General features: G+C 37.5%; 1 protein-coding gene across 1 annotated transcript; it reads right to left on the bottom strand.

The window, feature by feature from the left end:
* Positions 1–9472: 9472 nt before the first annotated feature.
* LOC140226228 (glucoside xylosyltransferase 1-like) lies at positions 9473–18120 on the bottom strand. The gene is made up of 7 exons (XM_072306717.1): positions 18074–18120; positions 16305–16446; positions 15477–15611; positions 12977–13128; positions 12291–12481; positions 10904–11076; positions 9473–9689 (listed from the first exon to the last, which is right to left on the bottom strand). Exons 2-7 carry the CDS (start codon positions 16392–16394, stop codon positions 9522–9524), a joined length of 909 nt encoding a protein of 302 aa, XP_072162818.1. The 5' UTR covers positions 16395–16446; positions 18074–18120; the 3' UTR covers positions 9473–9521.
* Between the last annotated feature and the right edge of the window lie 388 nt (positions 18121–18508).

Here is an 18508-nt window from a genome sequence, read left to right as displayed (position 1 = left end):
TTCTCCCGTTTTTAATGTTTTACCATAATGTAAACAATGTAGAAACGTACGCGATACTAAGGATTTGAGAGATTTCTTGAGGTTTCAGCTCCGAGTGTTCAGACTGCATGCACTAACTTGAGAAGATTTTGCAGGCTACGGTTCGGAAATTTGTCCAATAGTTTCGCGAGAATTTTTCAAGAAGTGTGATTCTACCCTGTTTGCTTCCATCAACAGATTGTGCTACATCTTGACAGTTTTGACGACACACTTGTAATTCCTCGTCAGCATGCACGGTAGGGGGACTGGGATTATGGGACCGAGGGGCCCGTTTCATAAAACTTGTCATCAGTGACAAGCAAAGAGGTTCTACTCTTTTGTGACTCCAGGTATTCCGTAAAGGGGAGGTGCCTTTACAAAAATTAAAGAGGGGAACCCCCACCCATCATGTTCTTTTTTATCTCTTTTGTTTTAACAAAAAACAAACAAAAAACAACAAAAAAAGAGGGGGCGCGGGGCCGGTGCGCTCACCTCTCGATCCGTCACTGCTAGCGAAATGGAATCGTGACAGCTTTATTAAGTGGGGGTTTTATTAACTACCATGATGAATGGAATCTTCTACAAACGAATTTTAGAGACGCCCCAACTGTTGATGTATTTCATCGTATATTAGTACGACGTATGGATACGACGTTTCGATATGAGAGCGTTCAGACACAAATATACGTCGTATGGATATAGGATAGTGATTTGAAACGACGCTCAAAACATCGTTACGATATACAACTCGCAATTGATACGACGTTTCAATATCAGAGCGTTCAGACACATAAAAATGTGCTATTCATACGTCGTATATCCATATACGTCGTATATCCATACGAGAACTCTAGTCTGAACGGGGGGGGGGGGGGGGAGGATGCTAGGCAAGGTTGGGTGATGTGTACATTACGACTGTAATTCGGGGGGGGGGGGCATTTTTAATGCACTGCTAGCCACCTCGAGCCTGCAACCGAATATCACAGCTGTGAAGTCTTGTTTGCACTAGCCAGAAGAAGGAGAAGAAGAAGAAGAAGAAGAAGAAGAAGAAGCGCTTTGACGGGAAAGTCTTGCGCGCTTGCTCGTATCAATGCGCGTTCCCCTCTGAGAGGAATACACGGAGTTAATAACTAATCGATATTATATTCGAGGGGGCATTTCATGAAGCATTTTGTCCCACAACTTTGTCGGACAAATTTGCTCTAAGCCAATCAGATGCAAGGATTTCAGAGGCTTTTAACAGTTTGTCAGACAAAATGTCTGACAAAATGCTTCTTGAAATGCCCCGAGCGTATAATTCATGGGGCGCCAAGTGTCGCATGGTCTATTTCGTTAAGAAATCAGTCATTTCGTCGTCGAAATGAGTAGAATTCGTAACGAAATGTTCCAAAATAATAATTTCGTCGACGAAATGTTCATTTCAATACGAAATACAAGTGTATTATTATTCCGTTGCGAAATATAAACGAAATGATCATTTGGTTATGAAATAATTAGTGGTACTGTACGTGTATTTCGTTATGCAATATTATTTTAGTTAGGAAATAGAGTAATCTCGGCGTCGAAACGTTCATTTCGTCGACGAAGTGACTCTATTTCGTTACGAAATGATTATTTTGTTGACGGAATGAACATTTTGTTACGTTATATCGTTACGAAATTATTTTCTTACGAAATAAGGTCATTTTGTAACGAAAATAACGGCATATTGTATACTACATGTATGTATCATTTTCACATTGCCAAGAAATAACGAGGTTACTTCTACAAGATTTACAAATTTTTACAAAATGTCACACATAGAAGTAGAACAGAGACCATTTAATTATTGATAATGTTGTTTACTTGTGTCAGTTTATTACCATACACCATTTAGAATAATATACTGTAGAAAGAAAACAAAAGAATCAAAAGTTATAAATGTTAGAGAGTGCATTCCATTAATTTCAGCCTAAATAAGATACCAGTACTTCAAGAGACAGAAAATGAGATAGTATACAAAGAATGCAACACATCTATTTTGACACAGCCAGATGACAACATAATACATCGTAGGTATATATCATGTAGACATTCCCCTTTTAATAGAGGTGCAATATAACATTTGACATCTACTACTCGACATCCCCGTATGAGTTATATTTTCCCAGCAATATTATGTTTAAAAGCGCGCAGCGCTGAGGGAAAATGTTGTATCGACGGGAAATGAAACTTCAAAGGGGTAGTTCAGTGATATAGCTCAAAGGTAGACAAAGCAATGCTTGTACATTAATGTTATCACGGTCTACATAAAAGTACATATTGGGTCACCAGCCCTGTCGACAGCCAGTCAAATAATGCTGAAATTATACTACCTGGCGTCACCTGAGGCAAAACATGTACAAAGATTTAAATCCTCGCTGCATTAGTCAGGTGGCTGCACTATGATCACTCGCTGACTAGTATTTATGTGGACCATCTGATAATATTAGATGACCTACATAAACACTGGTCAGTGATTGGTCAATACCAACTAATGCAATATACTGTATTATGTAATACCATAACATCTCAGAAGGGTTAGAATTCCCCAAGAAAGATCCTCGTGCAAGTCTTTGAAACAGTGTTGGGCATGTGTCTTGCATGCACAACCACATGCAGTTCGAATCTTTTGGTACAAGAAGATCCATAAAATGCACCCAAGGATACCCTGTAAACCTGATATTCAACAATACAAAGAAAAAAAAATGTACATGCATTATCGTTAATTTCCTGAAGCACAAAAACAAAGAATTCAAAGCAATAAGAAATGACAAATAAAACAACAACAAATTATCATTCATACGTCCACCCTGTATATGCCAAACATTTTACAGAAGTGCCATGGTCCTCCTCATCCAACAGGCATATTAAAGCATACGCTCATTATTACACTGCCAGGATATATCACATTTGATATTATGTACGATCTTACGTGCAATATTCCAAATTATTTGCATGACAAATGGACAATATATTTTAGTTCCGTGACGCCAGAGAGTGCAGAGGTGGAATGGAATTCACCAAGGGCTAACTCTGAGCGAAACCAGTCTAGAATAATGGACGACACAGCGTGGACAATGAATGCTACAGTAAATTTAGATACACGGGATTCGTTGCGCATATGCATGATTAGAGTGTATGGCTTTGTGATATCATAAATAAGAGTTGAATATTACAGTACGTAGTGTCAATCTATTAACAAGTTAGAAATCATCTCATTAACGTGCTACAATATATTTCTAGTGTTGCTTATTTACAGATGTATAGATACTAATACACATTACAAGAATTGATCATAGCTCACTTTGCAAAACTTTCAAGATAATCATAAATAGCTGACTCTTGATAATCAAAAATTTTGTGTTTAAAAAGAAGAAATGATACATACAAGTACTGTCATTGCAAGGTCAAGTTCAAAGACCACTGGAAAAGTTCATACTTGTGCCCAATTAATCATTTTCCGTCCCTGCCAATTTCAGTAAACTTTGCTCGACCATATATATATATATTTTTTTTTTTTTGCCAGAGAATATGCTAGTACATAATTAATATTGATACCTCGAAAAACAAAAGAAAAAATCTGCTGCCATCTTTCTTTTTTTGTGACAGCTCAGTTTAAAGCAATATCTGCTCACATTTTAACATCAAAAATAAAAAATGCCATGTTTACAATAGCCTTGGACGACATTACGAGGCAAAGATTTGACAGATGCAAAAGTTTAGAAAAAAAAAATGCGTACTGCACAGATAAATAACACATCTCTGCTCATCAAGTGATTGGACATGCTTGTATAAAGCATTATGAAAATGATAGTCTTAGTTTCAGCCAACTTCTATATGACGTGCATAAAAACATGAAAGAAATATAACATTTATGAAACACTGTAATAACTCTGATACAAGAAAAATTTGTTAAGTATCATTACATGTTAAGTTTCCAGCTATTTCTACACAGAAAATTATAAATAAAGAATACCTGTACTAATATTCTTTACATTCATTTTTTTTTTTCTAATCATGCATCACAAATACATTCAAACACACATACAAACACACACACAACACATTCTTCCACAGATGATAAAGTACAATTTTTCTTCGTAACGCCTCTGTATTGTATAAAGTACAATCACTCATTTGTTTTCACATATAACATGCAGATTTCAAGTACAATGCCATTTTTCTTCATTTTTCATTTGATACTGTCACATCACTTTTTTTTCACAATTTTTTTTTGTATGTACCCACTTCAAGCAACCACATCAATATCTAGTTGCATAACCACAAGTAACAAAACATATATTTCAGCTAGCATGAGAGTTTCTCATAATCCAATTTCTTCTGAAAGTTGCACACCATACATACATGTCAAATGTACTTAAGCTAGCAAGGAAACATTTCCTAAACTCTACTCACTTTAGAAAGCAACAAGTAAATCACCACGTGCTTCTGAACACTGAGTTCCTACTACAGTCTGCAGAGTATGCACACATTCATCTACATTCATACATACACTGGAGACTAACAAACATACAGGTAAATAAACTCTAATTTCAAAAATTGATTATAGTATAATACTTTGGCAAATGTACGAGATTAAAAGTCAAGGCTCACTGAATGGAAGACGCAAGTTATGCAAGCTAAGTTGCAGATGAAAGCCATGTATGAATTTATTGTTTATACTAACACAAGCCCCTGACTGCAGCGGGTGGTACACAGTACTAGCATATCGTCGGCTGAGAACCAGGAGGGCTTTATCGCAATATTGGAGGAATTTAGTTAATTGTATCACGTCACAGAGCTCATTAATTTTAAAGGCACAGTTTACCTTTGCAAGCAGTGATATTAAAAAAAAAAAAATGTGAGTTATCACATTTGATGCATATGCATACAGTGTAGGTCAGTTGTATCACAAAACATCCTATCATATAAACATTTTGCAATAAAACCTAAGATATAGGGAGATATCGGTGTGTTTCTCATTAAACCATACCTGTAGACAGTTTAGTCTAGAAACAATTTTATCTTAACTATTGTTCTTATTTTGTGAATTTAACAACACTTATATTAATCATACTGATTCAAATTTTTACATTGATTGTTTCTATCCCTAATGCACATTTTAGAACTATTTTGAAGCACTAAAGATGGGTTTGTGTTTCATCTGTAAATGGTAAATTATGCCTTTAATTACATTAATGTGTCAATTTTAGATTATTTTCAGTAGAATATAGGAGAGAAACTAGAAATGTCGCTATGGCGACTGATGCCTCCGCCATAATGCATGATTCTTCCAATAGGTGTATAGTACAATGTCTTCACAATGTGTGATGACAGTTTCACATAATTGGAAAATATTGAAATGACAGTTTTGTCAGAAATATCTTGAATGTTCACTTTCCTTGAACTGGGTATGCTATAATTGTCTAAGAGTGCAGGTACACATATTTAGGGAATTGAGAAGTTTTATTTGACTTCTGACGGACCCTTTTATAAGTTTACGCATTGAGTAATTTCCAAGGTATGAAGAAAGAGTGTAATTAAAGTACAAAACAGTTTTTTTTTTTTTTTTTTTTTGGGAGGGGGCATTGAAACCTATCCTTTGACCCTTAACCTTTGACCTTTGACCTTCTGGCTGGAAATTTCCCGGAAAATCTCCATTAGGTAATGCATGTATATATTAAGTTTTAAAACTAATAATGCAAGCATTGCATATACTAGTATATGAGGGAAATAGTAAAATTTTGAGGAGTTGACCTTGACCTTTGACCCCGTGACTATTGACCCACCACCCCTCAATTCCCTAGATAATCCCTGCCAGTCAGTACATGCGTATGCACCAAGTTCCATGAAGATACATTGAACCATTTGCGAGGAAAGTGATATTGCAACATTTTCACCTAACCTTTGACCTTTTGACCTTTGACCTTGTGACATGAAACTCTCTTTGGAGAATCTTTACGCAGTAGTACATGTCTACACTAAGTTTCAAGAAAATACCTTTGGGCATTGCATAGATATGAGGGAAATAGCAACATTTTTAGCATTTGACCTTGACATTTTGACCTTTGACCTCTTGCCGATGTCACTAAAATCTACTCAACTAATTGTCCCATCATACATCATCCTTGGACCAAGTTTGGTGAAAGCTGCTTTATCCACTTTTGAGTTATCACGTGAACAGATAAATTTCAGGATTTGACCTTGATCTTTGACCTTTGACCTCTGTCCGATTTCAGTAAAAAACTTATCAAGTAATTGCCCCATCATACATCATCCTCCGACAAAGTTTGGTGAAATTTGCTCGATCCAGTCTTGAGTTATCGCGTAAACGGATACAATTTCATGATTTGACCTTGACCTTTGACCTTTGACCTTTGGCTGATTTCACCCAAAATCTTATCAATTAATTGCCCCATCATACTTGGACCAAGTTTGGTAAAATTCCAGTCAATATTACTCAAGTTATCGCGTAAACGAAAGCGGACGGACGGACGTACAGACGGACGGACGTACGTACGGATGGACGGACAACCCGAAAACATTATGCCTCCGGCACCACTTCGTGGCGGAGGCATAAAAAACACACAAGGGTGCTATTTTACCCTATATTTAGGAATATGATTATTAATCTACACATTTCTGATTGAATAAACTTTCTATTTCACAAAAATATTTTGTTTCATTTTCATTTACGTTCAAATCTTAGAATACGATAGTGCCCTTCTGGTTCTCAGCTGATGATAATGTGCCCTATCACCTCATTATTCCCAACCAAGCCATGATAGCTGCAAATTATGGTGATCTGGCTGGAAAGCTGCTATTTGATCAAGATTTGTTTGAAAGTCACACAAGTTTGGTGGCTTGCCTTCCTCCAGTAGTGATAAATCCAACAATTTGAGAATTTCTATGAGGTTAAAACATTTCATTCCTATTCCAAGTCACGTTGGTACAGCAGGGTTGCAGACATTCTGGATTCACACAATAACCTGTCGAAGACTATAAATAGCCCTGAGTAAACTAAGGCAGGTGTCTGTGATAAATGTGCTCTACAACAAAATTTGCTCATCTGTGGTGGGTTCAAATTTAGATGGTTCCAATACACAATAAGGAAAAATGTGTTACATTAACCAGACGGTAAAATAATGCGTAAATCTGGAATGCTTTCGCAATCTCATGCCAAGACAAAAAAAAAAAAAAAAAAAAAAAAAATTACAGTAATAATATCTATATAAATTTATACTTGAGTTTTTGAGATGCCTGTTCCAGAAAGATAAAGACTTGGCAGTTTTGCAGTGCCAATGTTCTGAATGAACCTTTGATGGTTAAATGAATTATTGCCCAGAAAATAGAATGCTCCCGAACTCTGTGGCCTGCTTTCTTCACATACTTCCTCATCAACAGAACACAATTCTTTGTATTTGCTTCTATGGTATGCACATGTCTATAATGCTGTATTTTATTTCAATGTCATACTTCTTTTTTCCGGATCGATGCGCTTAGAAACATCAGTATTAAGCGCTATACAAATGTTATCATTATCATTATCATTATGGTATCTTCTCCCCTGTTTTATGGTATAACAGTTATTCAACATCGCTTCATTTTCCGTTTCTCGAGAACTACCCTGACAAGACCTTTGGTCTTTTGCAGTTTCCCTGTTTCATCCATAATTAGCACATGTTACACACAAACACACTGCTATAGCTTCTGACCATCCCAGCATTATATTGAGAATTTAAGGTATCTTGGACGAACACTGAACTAGGGCTTTCTACAGCAACAGTCAGCTAAAGTGTATTAAACCAGAAGAGGAGGGGCTTACTTCATAGAGATTAGTCCTATGATTCATCTGAAGAATCATACAATTCAGATAGTTATGTTCAATCTGCTGAAAAATAAATAGAAATCAAGAGGGAGTATATTTCTGTAACAAACTTACGATTAATGTTGACTACAGACCTGCGCAGGATAATTCAGCGTAAGATGAATTGTAACTCTTTGTGAAATGGAACAGAAGCATTTTTCACCAAATCAAATGAGAAGGTGAAAGCCACCAACTTCAAGAAGATGTCACTCTCTATGAAATGGATTTTAGGATTTTGAAATTATGGCATGAAAATCTTATTAATTCCAATAAAATATTTCTTGTCCAGGAGAGGAGACTTGAAAAACACACAAAAAAAAATGTTGTCAGACATTCAAGATAAATGTAATGTTTACTTTCTTTCAAGCGAGCAAGAGAGAATTTGATGCATACAGTGATCACAAATTGCCTAAATTATGAACCCGTCTTTGCATCTGATGTGCATTGATGTATAATGCAATTAGAAAAATTCATGATATATGAATCAAATTAGTGGAGTTACATAATTAGAAATACTATGTTGCTCAAAACATCACTGATTTGCGTGTTAGATATTCACAGACATTATATGAAGATATTACCTCAACATGATTGCCTACGCTATTACTTGCGTTTCAAAAATCAAAATTTACAAGCATGATTTTCAAGAAGTACAGCTGCATACAGTGTATGTAAATGTAATTTGTCAATGAATGCATAAAAGGCAAAACACCTATTTCAAAGAAAATAAAATTGCATTAGGGACTGGGATAGTTCATGTCCCATTACACACACAAAAAAAAAAAAGGAATCAAGCATTTGCACTGCCCTAATATTCGAGTCCAACGGCGATGCTGAAATAATAATTCGTGGTATGAAGTTAACCCTTTTTGTGCCATTGAGCCAAATGTGGACAAATTTCACACACATATCTACAGACATGGAATTAATGTGGCACGAACAGAGTTAAGCAAGCAAAAGATTGTCATTCTTCAAATTTACTTTATCTGGGATAACCAGTTGAGGACTAGTCCCGAGTATACTCCGACAGGTGTCTACAGGAAATGTGTGTTCCTTCCGCAAAATCAGCTTGAATGTTCTCAATGGGTTGAACAGCACATAAAACAATCAAGTGACACTAAGAATAATGAAGTACACAACTCTATGATTCAACACTGGACAAGCAAACTGTACCAACATTTAAAAAGACTCCAACACTAAATTGCTGGTAAAAAAATAATAATAAATCAATAAATAATAATAAATAATAATAATAATAATAAAAAATAAAAAAGAAATACAAAAAATCTCACTTCCAGGAGTCACACACTATCACGTTGCCATGCCAACTCCAATAGAATAAACATTATCCTTCTCATAACCACCACCTCATAATGCCACTGGCATTACATTACCACCAGGTTGCCAATGGCCTGTACTCAGTTTACAATGTACAAAGTGACTGGTTTCGAGCCTACTTGGGCACTGCAGGCCATCTTTCATTTTATAGTGTTTTGCATTCTCCCATCCAAGTACACCTTGTTAGCCTTTTACAAAACAGCCTCTTCGGAGAACAACTCTGGTTGTGGTCCACCAGGCATTGGAATGTATGCTATCTGTTGTCTTGTAGTCTTGGTCATACAGTCCCTTTGATGAGTGTTACCTGGTCCTTGTATTTCACGAGTGTTGACACAACAGGATGGACAACTGCCTTGCCACAATAGGTGTTTTTAACAGCTGGCTCCGAGAATCTAGCTACGAGTGGTTGTATCAGGCCTTTCTCCAAGTCAGCCCCGAAAGTGTACTGCATGAAGAAAATAGGTATTCACTCATTCATACATAAACAGCACGATCAGTGCTAAACAATAAAACAAGAATTGATTGTCATTAACTCTTGATGTGGCACGTTCCAATGCCTGACACAGTCGACAGCATGCCAACCTTGCATATTCTGCTAAAACGCACAAACCCGCCCAAACTGATCGATAAATCAGCAAATGTCATAGTACATTGAAAGCGTTTCTCGCGATTCAAATCCTGTCACATGTAGCATGCATTTACAGTGGTGACTGACTATCAAGTGGCATTCCCTACTGGATTTGCTAATGAATTGTAAGTTTCTATCACTGTTTTGTGTGTAAAAGTCATGGTTCTACAATAATGTAGCTTCTGGCCATCTGAGAGAAAAAAAAAACAAACAAACCACAATCATCGATTTGTCACAAAATTTACATTGAAGAAAAACTTGTCAGTTTTTCTAATGTTTCACCCATTACATGTCTCTGGTAAAAAAATATTCAATGAAAGTTACATTGATTTGAAACAACTGTTTTCCTAAAGAATGATTGTATTGCTGTCTCAAAATAATGTGGCACACAGGGGGATTACATCGTGGTAGATAAAGACTTCAAGGAATAGTATAGTTTTGGTTGAGACAGGGATTAAGGTTCCAACTTTTTGCGAGATAATTAGAAACCACTCATGCGAAATATCAAAGAGCATACAATTCCAAGAGGAACTGAAAGTTTATTTGATGAAAATGGTTTTGAAATGGCCGAGATATCAAAAGACAAAGAGGTCCTAATAAAAGTGGATCCCACCATTTATTAGGGCCACCTTGTTTTACTTTTGGATATCTCAAGCCATTTTCAGACGGCGACAGTCATAATGATAATGATAATTATGACAATGTAGCAACAACAACAAAAAACAAGAAAAAAAACTGCTAGTCCAATAGTGGTGAGCAAATACAATAAAATGGAATCAAAAGGAGCCTGAGCTTTTGATTGTAGAAGAATCCTTGTCAGAGAAAAAATGACCATTTTGCCATTTTTGTCATTTTGCCTCTGTCGATGATTCTGTTAGGATCGAAAGCTGGGACCCTTTTTGACTCCATTCAATTATGATAAGTCTGATGAAGGAAATATGATGAAAAACGTGCTCCCTCTGCCCAAAAATGACGATAGCATGACGACAAAGGTAGGGTCACTACTAAAAATACCACCCATCGCAACTCACATCTCGAAAAGATTCGTAGATGGCGCGGAAGGCGAGCATCTTCTCGTTGTGGTAGACTCCCCTGTTGCCGTGGATAACCGCAATGCCGTGCTCGTTAGTTCGGTGACAGTTATTGGAGTACATGCAGTGGTCAGGTCGGTAGTTCCACTCACAAGGATATGAAAAGAGTCCCTCTGAAACGAAAGAAATGTGGATGAAATCATGAGGCAAGTACAAGTAGGGATTGTATCCAAATCTACACTATGCTGTAAAGTATCATAGAGCCAAGGAAACAAAGGTGGTCGTAAAGAGATAGTATGTTTCACCTATTTTTTTTTTCAACGAACTGCAATTTTCTAACTTTGATCAAGATCATTACATCTGCCATGCATATTACACATAACATTTTGGAAATTAGCATCACCTATGTGAATCTCTTGGGGTCTGTATAAAAGGTCTGAGTTTGATCATCTTATGAAAGCAGCAATTGTTTGCACAGAGTGACTTCAATAGAAACTTGACAAGAGGAAGTTGATTAAATCCTGTTCCCAAAAGGCAAAGAATTCTCACACAATTACAAGAGGTGCTCTGTAATACAGACAATGGTATATTACTAATATCTTTGCAGAATACCAATAGAATATGATTTGGTTGAATCCTAGAAGAACAACTCTATAATTATGACTCTGCACCACAAAACCAACAAAAAGTCGCCAGATATGGATTTTTTGGTTAAGGACAAATTCTGAAAGAGCAGACTCTAAGCTTTAAAATGATGTATAATCAAATTACCTCTCCTAACCTATCTACTATTGGAAAGAAAGTACACACAGTGTAAACTGAGAAAAGAGGCTCGGAAGTCAAGGGTGTATTCAAACACTTAATCTTTACTAAGTCGTGCTACCACATGATGCATGGGACAAAAAGCAGGATGTAAACCACCAAAGCAAAAACGATGAAAAAATTATCAGATTAAGCTGAAATCAAGCATGCTTTATTACCATATTCTGTTCATGATTACTGTAAACTTTCAAAGCAGTAGCATCATTCTTTCACAATCTATTTGAGTGGAAAGTGGAGAGTGTGCAAGAGATTTTCAAGAAATAAAAAGGGACTTCTAAGACATACCTGATCACACTACTCTACCAATAAAAAGGAGACTGTAGAAAAACTGCTAGTAGAAAAACTGCTAAAAAAAAAAACACTTTCCCATTGATTTCATAAACCCAAACTCAAGAATAATGTAGAAGGAGAAAGATTCTTTCAAAAAAATATGGAAAACTCAAGATTGACTTGGTTGACCCATTTCACTCTTTTTGAGTCCTCATGTAAAATCAAGGGGTGAGACTTTGTGTTGGTTTTGTGATGTACACTCACAATTGATGGTATTACAGAAATAAATGCTTACGGGGATAGAAGTGAAAAAGGATGTTGATTAGATCCTGGTCTCCCCACGTGATCTTGAGCTTGTACTCGTGGTAGTACGGTACGATCTTCTGACTCCACCCAAAGTTCCTCATCCGCGTCAGGTTCATCAGCATCACTCCGGAGTTCATGCCCGTCTCGCCATAGTACGGGTGGCGGGCAAAGCGGTTGTACCTGGTAGAGGGGTACAAGGCGGCAAAAATGGTGATACCATAGGTAAAGAGTCAATGGAAATATAGAAAATAAAAAGAGTCAATGGAAATATAGAAAATACAAAATAAAAAAACAGTAATTCATGTATACGTGTGAAAATGGTCCTCATTAGACCAACCCAAAAAGAATACCCACAGTCCCTCGATTAGGACTTTGACACCACAAACCTCATTTTAGGATACAACCCCCAAGGGGCGGGTCCAAGAATTTTGTAAAGGGCAGGGGGGGAGGAGCGCAAGATGGCTTCTTTGAAAATTACAGGGAAGAGGGCACCTGCTTTCATTTTCTTTAATATTTATTATTTTTGTTTTAACAAGAAATGAAAAGGGGGGGCGCATCCAGGGCGGCCTCCTCTGGATCCATTACTGACCTCTACCTTTCTGAACGCTAATTTTTTTTTCTTCTATAGTTTAAGAGTCAACTCAGACCGGCTTTTTCCGTAATACGTGTACTTACCATCCAATGTTTTTGACCTCATGTTCAGGGGCCATCGCGGCAAGCTGCGTGGAGTTGAACTGCTTGAAGAAGTCGTAGATCTCATCCACAGGGCGGATAAAGAGGATGTCTGTGTCAACATAGAGCAGGGAATCCACATCGACCAGAAGATCCTGTGGTTAAAAAGAAAAAAGAAGAAATGTGACAAACAAGAGTTAAACTTTCTAATAGTTAAGTATATTGTACCTGTATTGGGATTGCAAATAAGTCATCACACTATACTGGTCCATTTGCTGATTGGCACTGAATACTTGAGAGTGTTTTGCAATACTGCATAGATACTATCACTCATCTCCCTTATCCCTGTTGTTCCTGTTGCACTCACACACTGACATGCACCTGGATGGGATTTCCAATTTCTCAATACTGTACGAGCTGAAATTTCCGCGGTGGTTTTATTTTCGCGAATTTCGCGAATCACCTTTGAACCGAGAAAAAAACAACACGCGAATAGATAAGTTCAGTTAGACCCTCGCAACCGCAAAATTAACAACACGCGAAAATGTCCTCCAAGTAGCAATTCGCAAAAATATCTGTACGCGAAAATTTCAGCTCATACAGTATCACATTTAAAAGGATTGTACAGTGCTGGTTGAGGTGGGGATTCAGGTTTATAACATTCCTAAGTGAGATAATGAATAACCTCTTATGAAATATGAAATAGCATGTAATTCTAAGAAGGATTCAATGTTTATTTGATAAAAATTGGTTTTAAAATGGCCGAGATATCCCAAACTGTGATAACAATAAAAGGCGACAGGCCACGCCTTTTATTAGGATCTCTTTGTTTCACCTTGTTTTTGGATATCTCAGCCATTTCAAAACCGATTTTCATCAAATAAACTTTTGATGACATCTTCTTATCATTAAATTAGCAGCTCTAAATTTTACTACACATCTTTTTACTGCTGAAATTTTAGACAGACCCAGTTAACTATTGTAATGTGCACAAGCTCAGAAATAAAATCTTCACACCCAAAGATACCAATTTGAGAGAAAAGCAGGAACTCTAATCTTTTAAAATGTGTTGCCAATTTAACAATCAGGAACAAATTTAGTAAAGCAATGTCCTTTGAACATTCTGTGACCAAGCAAATGGTTACACATGGACACCAACGGGTTCAAATGAGAGAGACTGATTTCTCTTTTACTGTAGGGTCCTATGGCGTACATCATGTACGCTGCCTTATGAAATACTAACAATGTATGGTAAAAAAACGTGATAAAACAATACCGCATCATACCAAAAAACTGTCAGTAGTATCTGACATTTAATCCATTGAAGACTACTTCCAAGTACCGGTATACTCAAGCATGTATCTATGGGGTAATGCATCTTATAGCAAAACAGGCCCATCCTTTATTTAATGGGTTAACAGGTTAATGAGTTTTGTGAAGTAGAAAACATAATGGACACTGCAACTGATTGACAAATTGCCCTACATCGACGTAAATAAGCACTGAATTGATCAGTGTTTTAGTAGTAGCCATGATAAAAGTGTTGGTTCTAATCCTTTAGTTATAGCATGCAGCGGGTACTGCTTTGTTATTCAAATTCATTATTTTCTTCCGTCGAGACACTTGCTTTCGGGCGAAAGCTCGGTGGTCTAGTGGAGATGACGCCTGTCCGGTGATCAGGAGGTCGTAGGTTCGAATCCTGCTCGAGTATTGTACGCCCATGATTTTTTATCATGGCTACTACTAAAACACTGATCAATTCAGTGCTTATTTACGTCGATGTAGGGCAATTTGTCAATCAGTTGCAATGAAAACATCTCGACGGAAGAAAATCATGAATTTGAATAATGGACACTGTATTTGAATAGGATGAAGATTTGGCTCAGTCAATAGTGGGTCTGCCTCCACGTCGAAAGGGGACCGGTTCGATTCCTGAGTCTCACTGAGCACTGATGTATGTAATCATACCATCCCCTCTATTAAGAGGCAAAACACTTTGTCCCTAGGACAGGACATTAAATGGAGGTCCCACGTGTGAGTCAGCCACAACTCACACACATAAAAGATTCATTCATTGCAAAGACCAGGGTGCTAAACCCAGCAAAGTGGTCCCCTACTTACCCGCACAAGAAAAACAGGTAAATGATGCCAACTTCTCATAGTTCAGCCCAGATGACTAGCAATAGTCAGCAAATGGTATCAACCAGGCACATTGTGCCACACGCTTGAATGAATTAATGAATGAATGAACTGTAATGCAATACACCGGCCTTGACTAATTCGTGGCTACTCTGTTCCAAGTATTGCAACATGAAAGAGCTATGATCAAAGTGAAGAAAACTCACACCCTAACTATGATCATCTCAACAAAATTGGGCCATAACTTTTATTCCTCTTAGATTTGCTCTCTCACAGCCACAAAATTTCACACTGCACTGTGTTGAAGAAATCAATGTCTATGTGAAAGAAGAACACACAAATTAAGAACTTAGACCTCACTCACCGGTAGGAACAGCCTCTGAGTGGCGCACATCTTAAAGACCTTCTTCCACTGCTGCGGGTCTTCGCCCGATGGGAAGGAGATACTGTAGAGGTCAAAGGTCAACTTGCGCCGGTAGGCGGTGGGCCAGTCATTCAGCTGAAAGTAAAAGCAAGAAATCTTAATCAGTTTGATACTCTTGGTTTTTTTCCCAATATCATGATATGAGCAATCTTTAGCAAATATGAAAATCATTTGAATGAAGGATACCTTTATTCATTACAGTTGACGCAGAATGCCAGAGAAAATTCGTGAAAATTTTATGGTGCGTGAAAGGCCGTCGGAACCAAGTTGCAAAAATTTTTGTGCCATGAATATATCTTGCTTTACAGTAGTGACCTGTGTGATCCATGACACTATGAGATTGTTGTCTTGAAAGAGGTGTAATGGGAGACCATTGTATCTTTAGATTGTGGGTCACTTCAAAAAATTGTTAGATTTTTCGAATTGTTGCTCAAGCATCAGCTTTTGCTACAGCATCAAATTGGTGTAACTGTATGGTAGTGAGTACCCCGGGTTTGCAGCATCACTGTTGGCAGTGATTTTGCAGAGTGTGGTGCTATTGATAAACCTTGGGCTATGCATTATGCATGACTTATTACTGTGGGTAGAAATACGGTAGCTTGCCAAATGGTGAAAATGAGTAAAGAGCTCTTATTCTTATACCAAAGTACTCCAATTATCAAGTTACAAGATCATTTATTCATTAAAATAAAAGATTCAATGTAGCTTTGTCAGCAAAGGTCAAAGGAAGTGTTTTTAACATGACCTTTGACCCTGCATTCATCATACCCTTGCCGCAATGCCCGGCTGGAGCTCATCCTCCGCAAAGATGTGGAAGTGTAGCGGCCGCTGTGTGAGAATAGTCGCTGTCTTCAGCATCACCAGTGTCTCATTAGTCCTGTCTCCACAGCACACCACTGAGAGGTGGATGCTGAAGTTAGCAACCAAAATAAAAACAGAAATTTATGTCAATGGGATGGCAATGCAACTAGTAGATTTGATAGGTCTTTAAAATCATTATTTTTCAGTTGGTATTGATGGTAACACTCAAATATTTTAACATTTAAAGAACTTGATTTCATAAGAGAAGTACAGAATAATTAACGAATAACATCATGTGAATCTCTTTGAATTTGTACAAAAAAATTAAAATGAAATTTCCTTGCATACTGACAATCATCAAAAGTGATTCTACATTTTTTTTTATCTTTTATTTTTTTTGGTTTGTTGCACAGTAAAGTAATCACTGGAAATAACTTCACAAAGCGTTTTTAGTACCATAGTACTACTATTAAACAAATTCAAACAATTTCCGAGTCACTGCATGATCCCATACAGGACATACACCTGGGGGAAATTTCATCAAGTCTTTTGTCAGTGATTTTCATTGCCAAAATTGCTCTCAGCCAATCAGATGCAAGGGGTTTCAGTAGCTCTTGAAAACAGCTGTCAGTGGCAAAAAGAGTTTCATGAAATGTTGTCTTGTATAATTACTAGTATACCCTGAATGCAAAACATGTTTAATGTAAGACAACACAAAATATAAACATTTACCTCAAACTTGGACTCACTTTTAGTGATAATCATTCAGTTATATCACATTCATATTCCTTCACAAGCACTGATTTTGAAAAACCCTTGTTCTACATGTATGTCTGTAATACTCGACTGTGTGTGCATGCAAGACGGTGTGTTTGATGGCTTGAGCTGATTGAATGACAGGGACATAGTCTGAACATGTACCACAGACGTTACACTATGTAGCCAACAAGGGCGTGGATAAGACCCCGTTTACAGTGAGTAAAAAGGCCGGGCTCGGACGCGGCCAAGCCCGGCCTTTTCTCACTGTAAACACAAACTGGGCCAAGTGCAGTACCAAATTGCTACCAATAATAGTCATTTGTTTACAAGCAGAGCGCCACTACGACAAAATATCGAAAGAATTGAATTAAAAGCCCGGGCCGAGCCCGGCACTGTAAAAGGACAAAATTGCAGGGCCGAGTACCGCAATTGAGGCCGGGCCCGGCCCTGCACTGTAACACTGTAAATAAGGTCTTAAATACTGCAGTAGTTACTGACTTCTGAAGGTCAATGCAAGCATAATTCGGCGTTATCATTACAATCCTCCTCAGAACTGACTACTAATATGACACAATATATTTTCAACCCTTTAATAGTCCTTTAAAGTACCACTACACAAATGTCTGTGTAAAGGAGTCATGTGCAATGAATGTCTGTATCCAGTGAATATCATTCCTGTATGGCCCCATATTTGTATATTTCCCAAATTTCCCAAATTTATGACTAAATTGTCCAAATCCTTGTAACATTGTCCAAAATTTACTATTCCCTTCAAATTGTTTGGGGTTGGCAGTGAAAGAGCCTTTAGCCTTTTAGGATGTTTAGTTCCACTTGGGGGAGGCAGTAGTTTCTGTATTAAAGAAACCAAAGGATTATGCACTGTCATGCTTCTACCCTACCGAGAGACAAGCACTTCAATGTCATTACTGCACTGGCAACATTATTTCATCTAATGCCATGGGGCATGCCAAACTTACACTGAGTCAGCTCCTGGCACCTTCCCAGAATCCCCTGCCCTCTGAACTTCCTGTGGGTTGCCATGACCTTTAGCCACCTGCTGGGAAACGTCTGGCGTCTTCTGCTTCTCCTGTGGAGAGGTATCAAGAGTCCCTCCATCAAAACTAGTTCTGAGCCAGTGATTTCAAACTTAACATCCCTGGACAGACTGTCGAACTTTGTTAACTATTAAAGGAAACCTAAACCCAAAGAGAAATGTGGATCGAGTGAAAGCAGCAACATTAGTAGAACATACAATATCAGTGAAAGTTTGAGGAAACTTGGACAATCGATGCAAAAGTTATGAATCTCTAAAATTTTGGTGTTGGATCCACTGGATGAGGAGACTACTAGCAATTATAGTGTCATGTGTGGACAGCAATATAAGGAAAATATAAAGGAAATTCCAGAAAAAT

The sequence above is a fragment of the Diadema setosum genome, chromosome 3, assembly GCF_964275005.1.
Source record: "Diadema setosum chromosome 3, eeDiaSeto1, whole genome shotgun sequence".
NCBI classification, from domain to species: Eukaryota; Metazoa; Echinodermata; class Echinoidea; order Diadematoida; family Diadematidae; genus Diadema; species Diadema setosum.
This window is presented reverse-complemented; position numbering and strand designations above follow the sequence as displayed.

Bases quoted from the DNA above. Each gene is read 5' to 3' on its own strand.
- LOC140226228 (XM_072306717.1), bottom strand. From the start codon at position 16,394: ATGCTGAAGACAGCGACTATTCTCACACAGCGGCCGCTACACTTCCAC. The intron at 15,612-16,304 runs GTATGATGAATG...TTTTACTTTCAG, and splicing joins AGCCGGGCATTGCGGCAAGG to CTGAATGACTGGCCCACCGC. The intron at 11,077-12,290 runs GTAAGCATTTAT...CTTTCGTTTCAG, and splicing joins CCTTTTTCACTTCTATCCCC to AGGGACTCTTTTCATATCCT.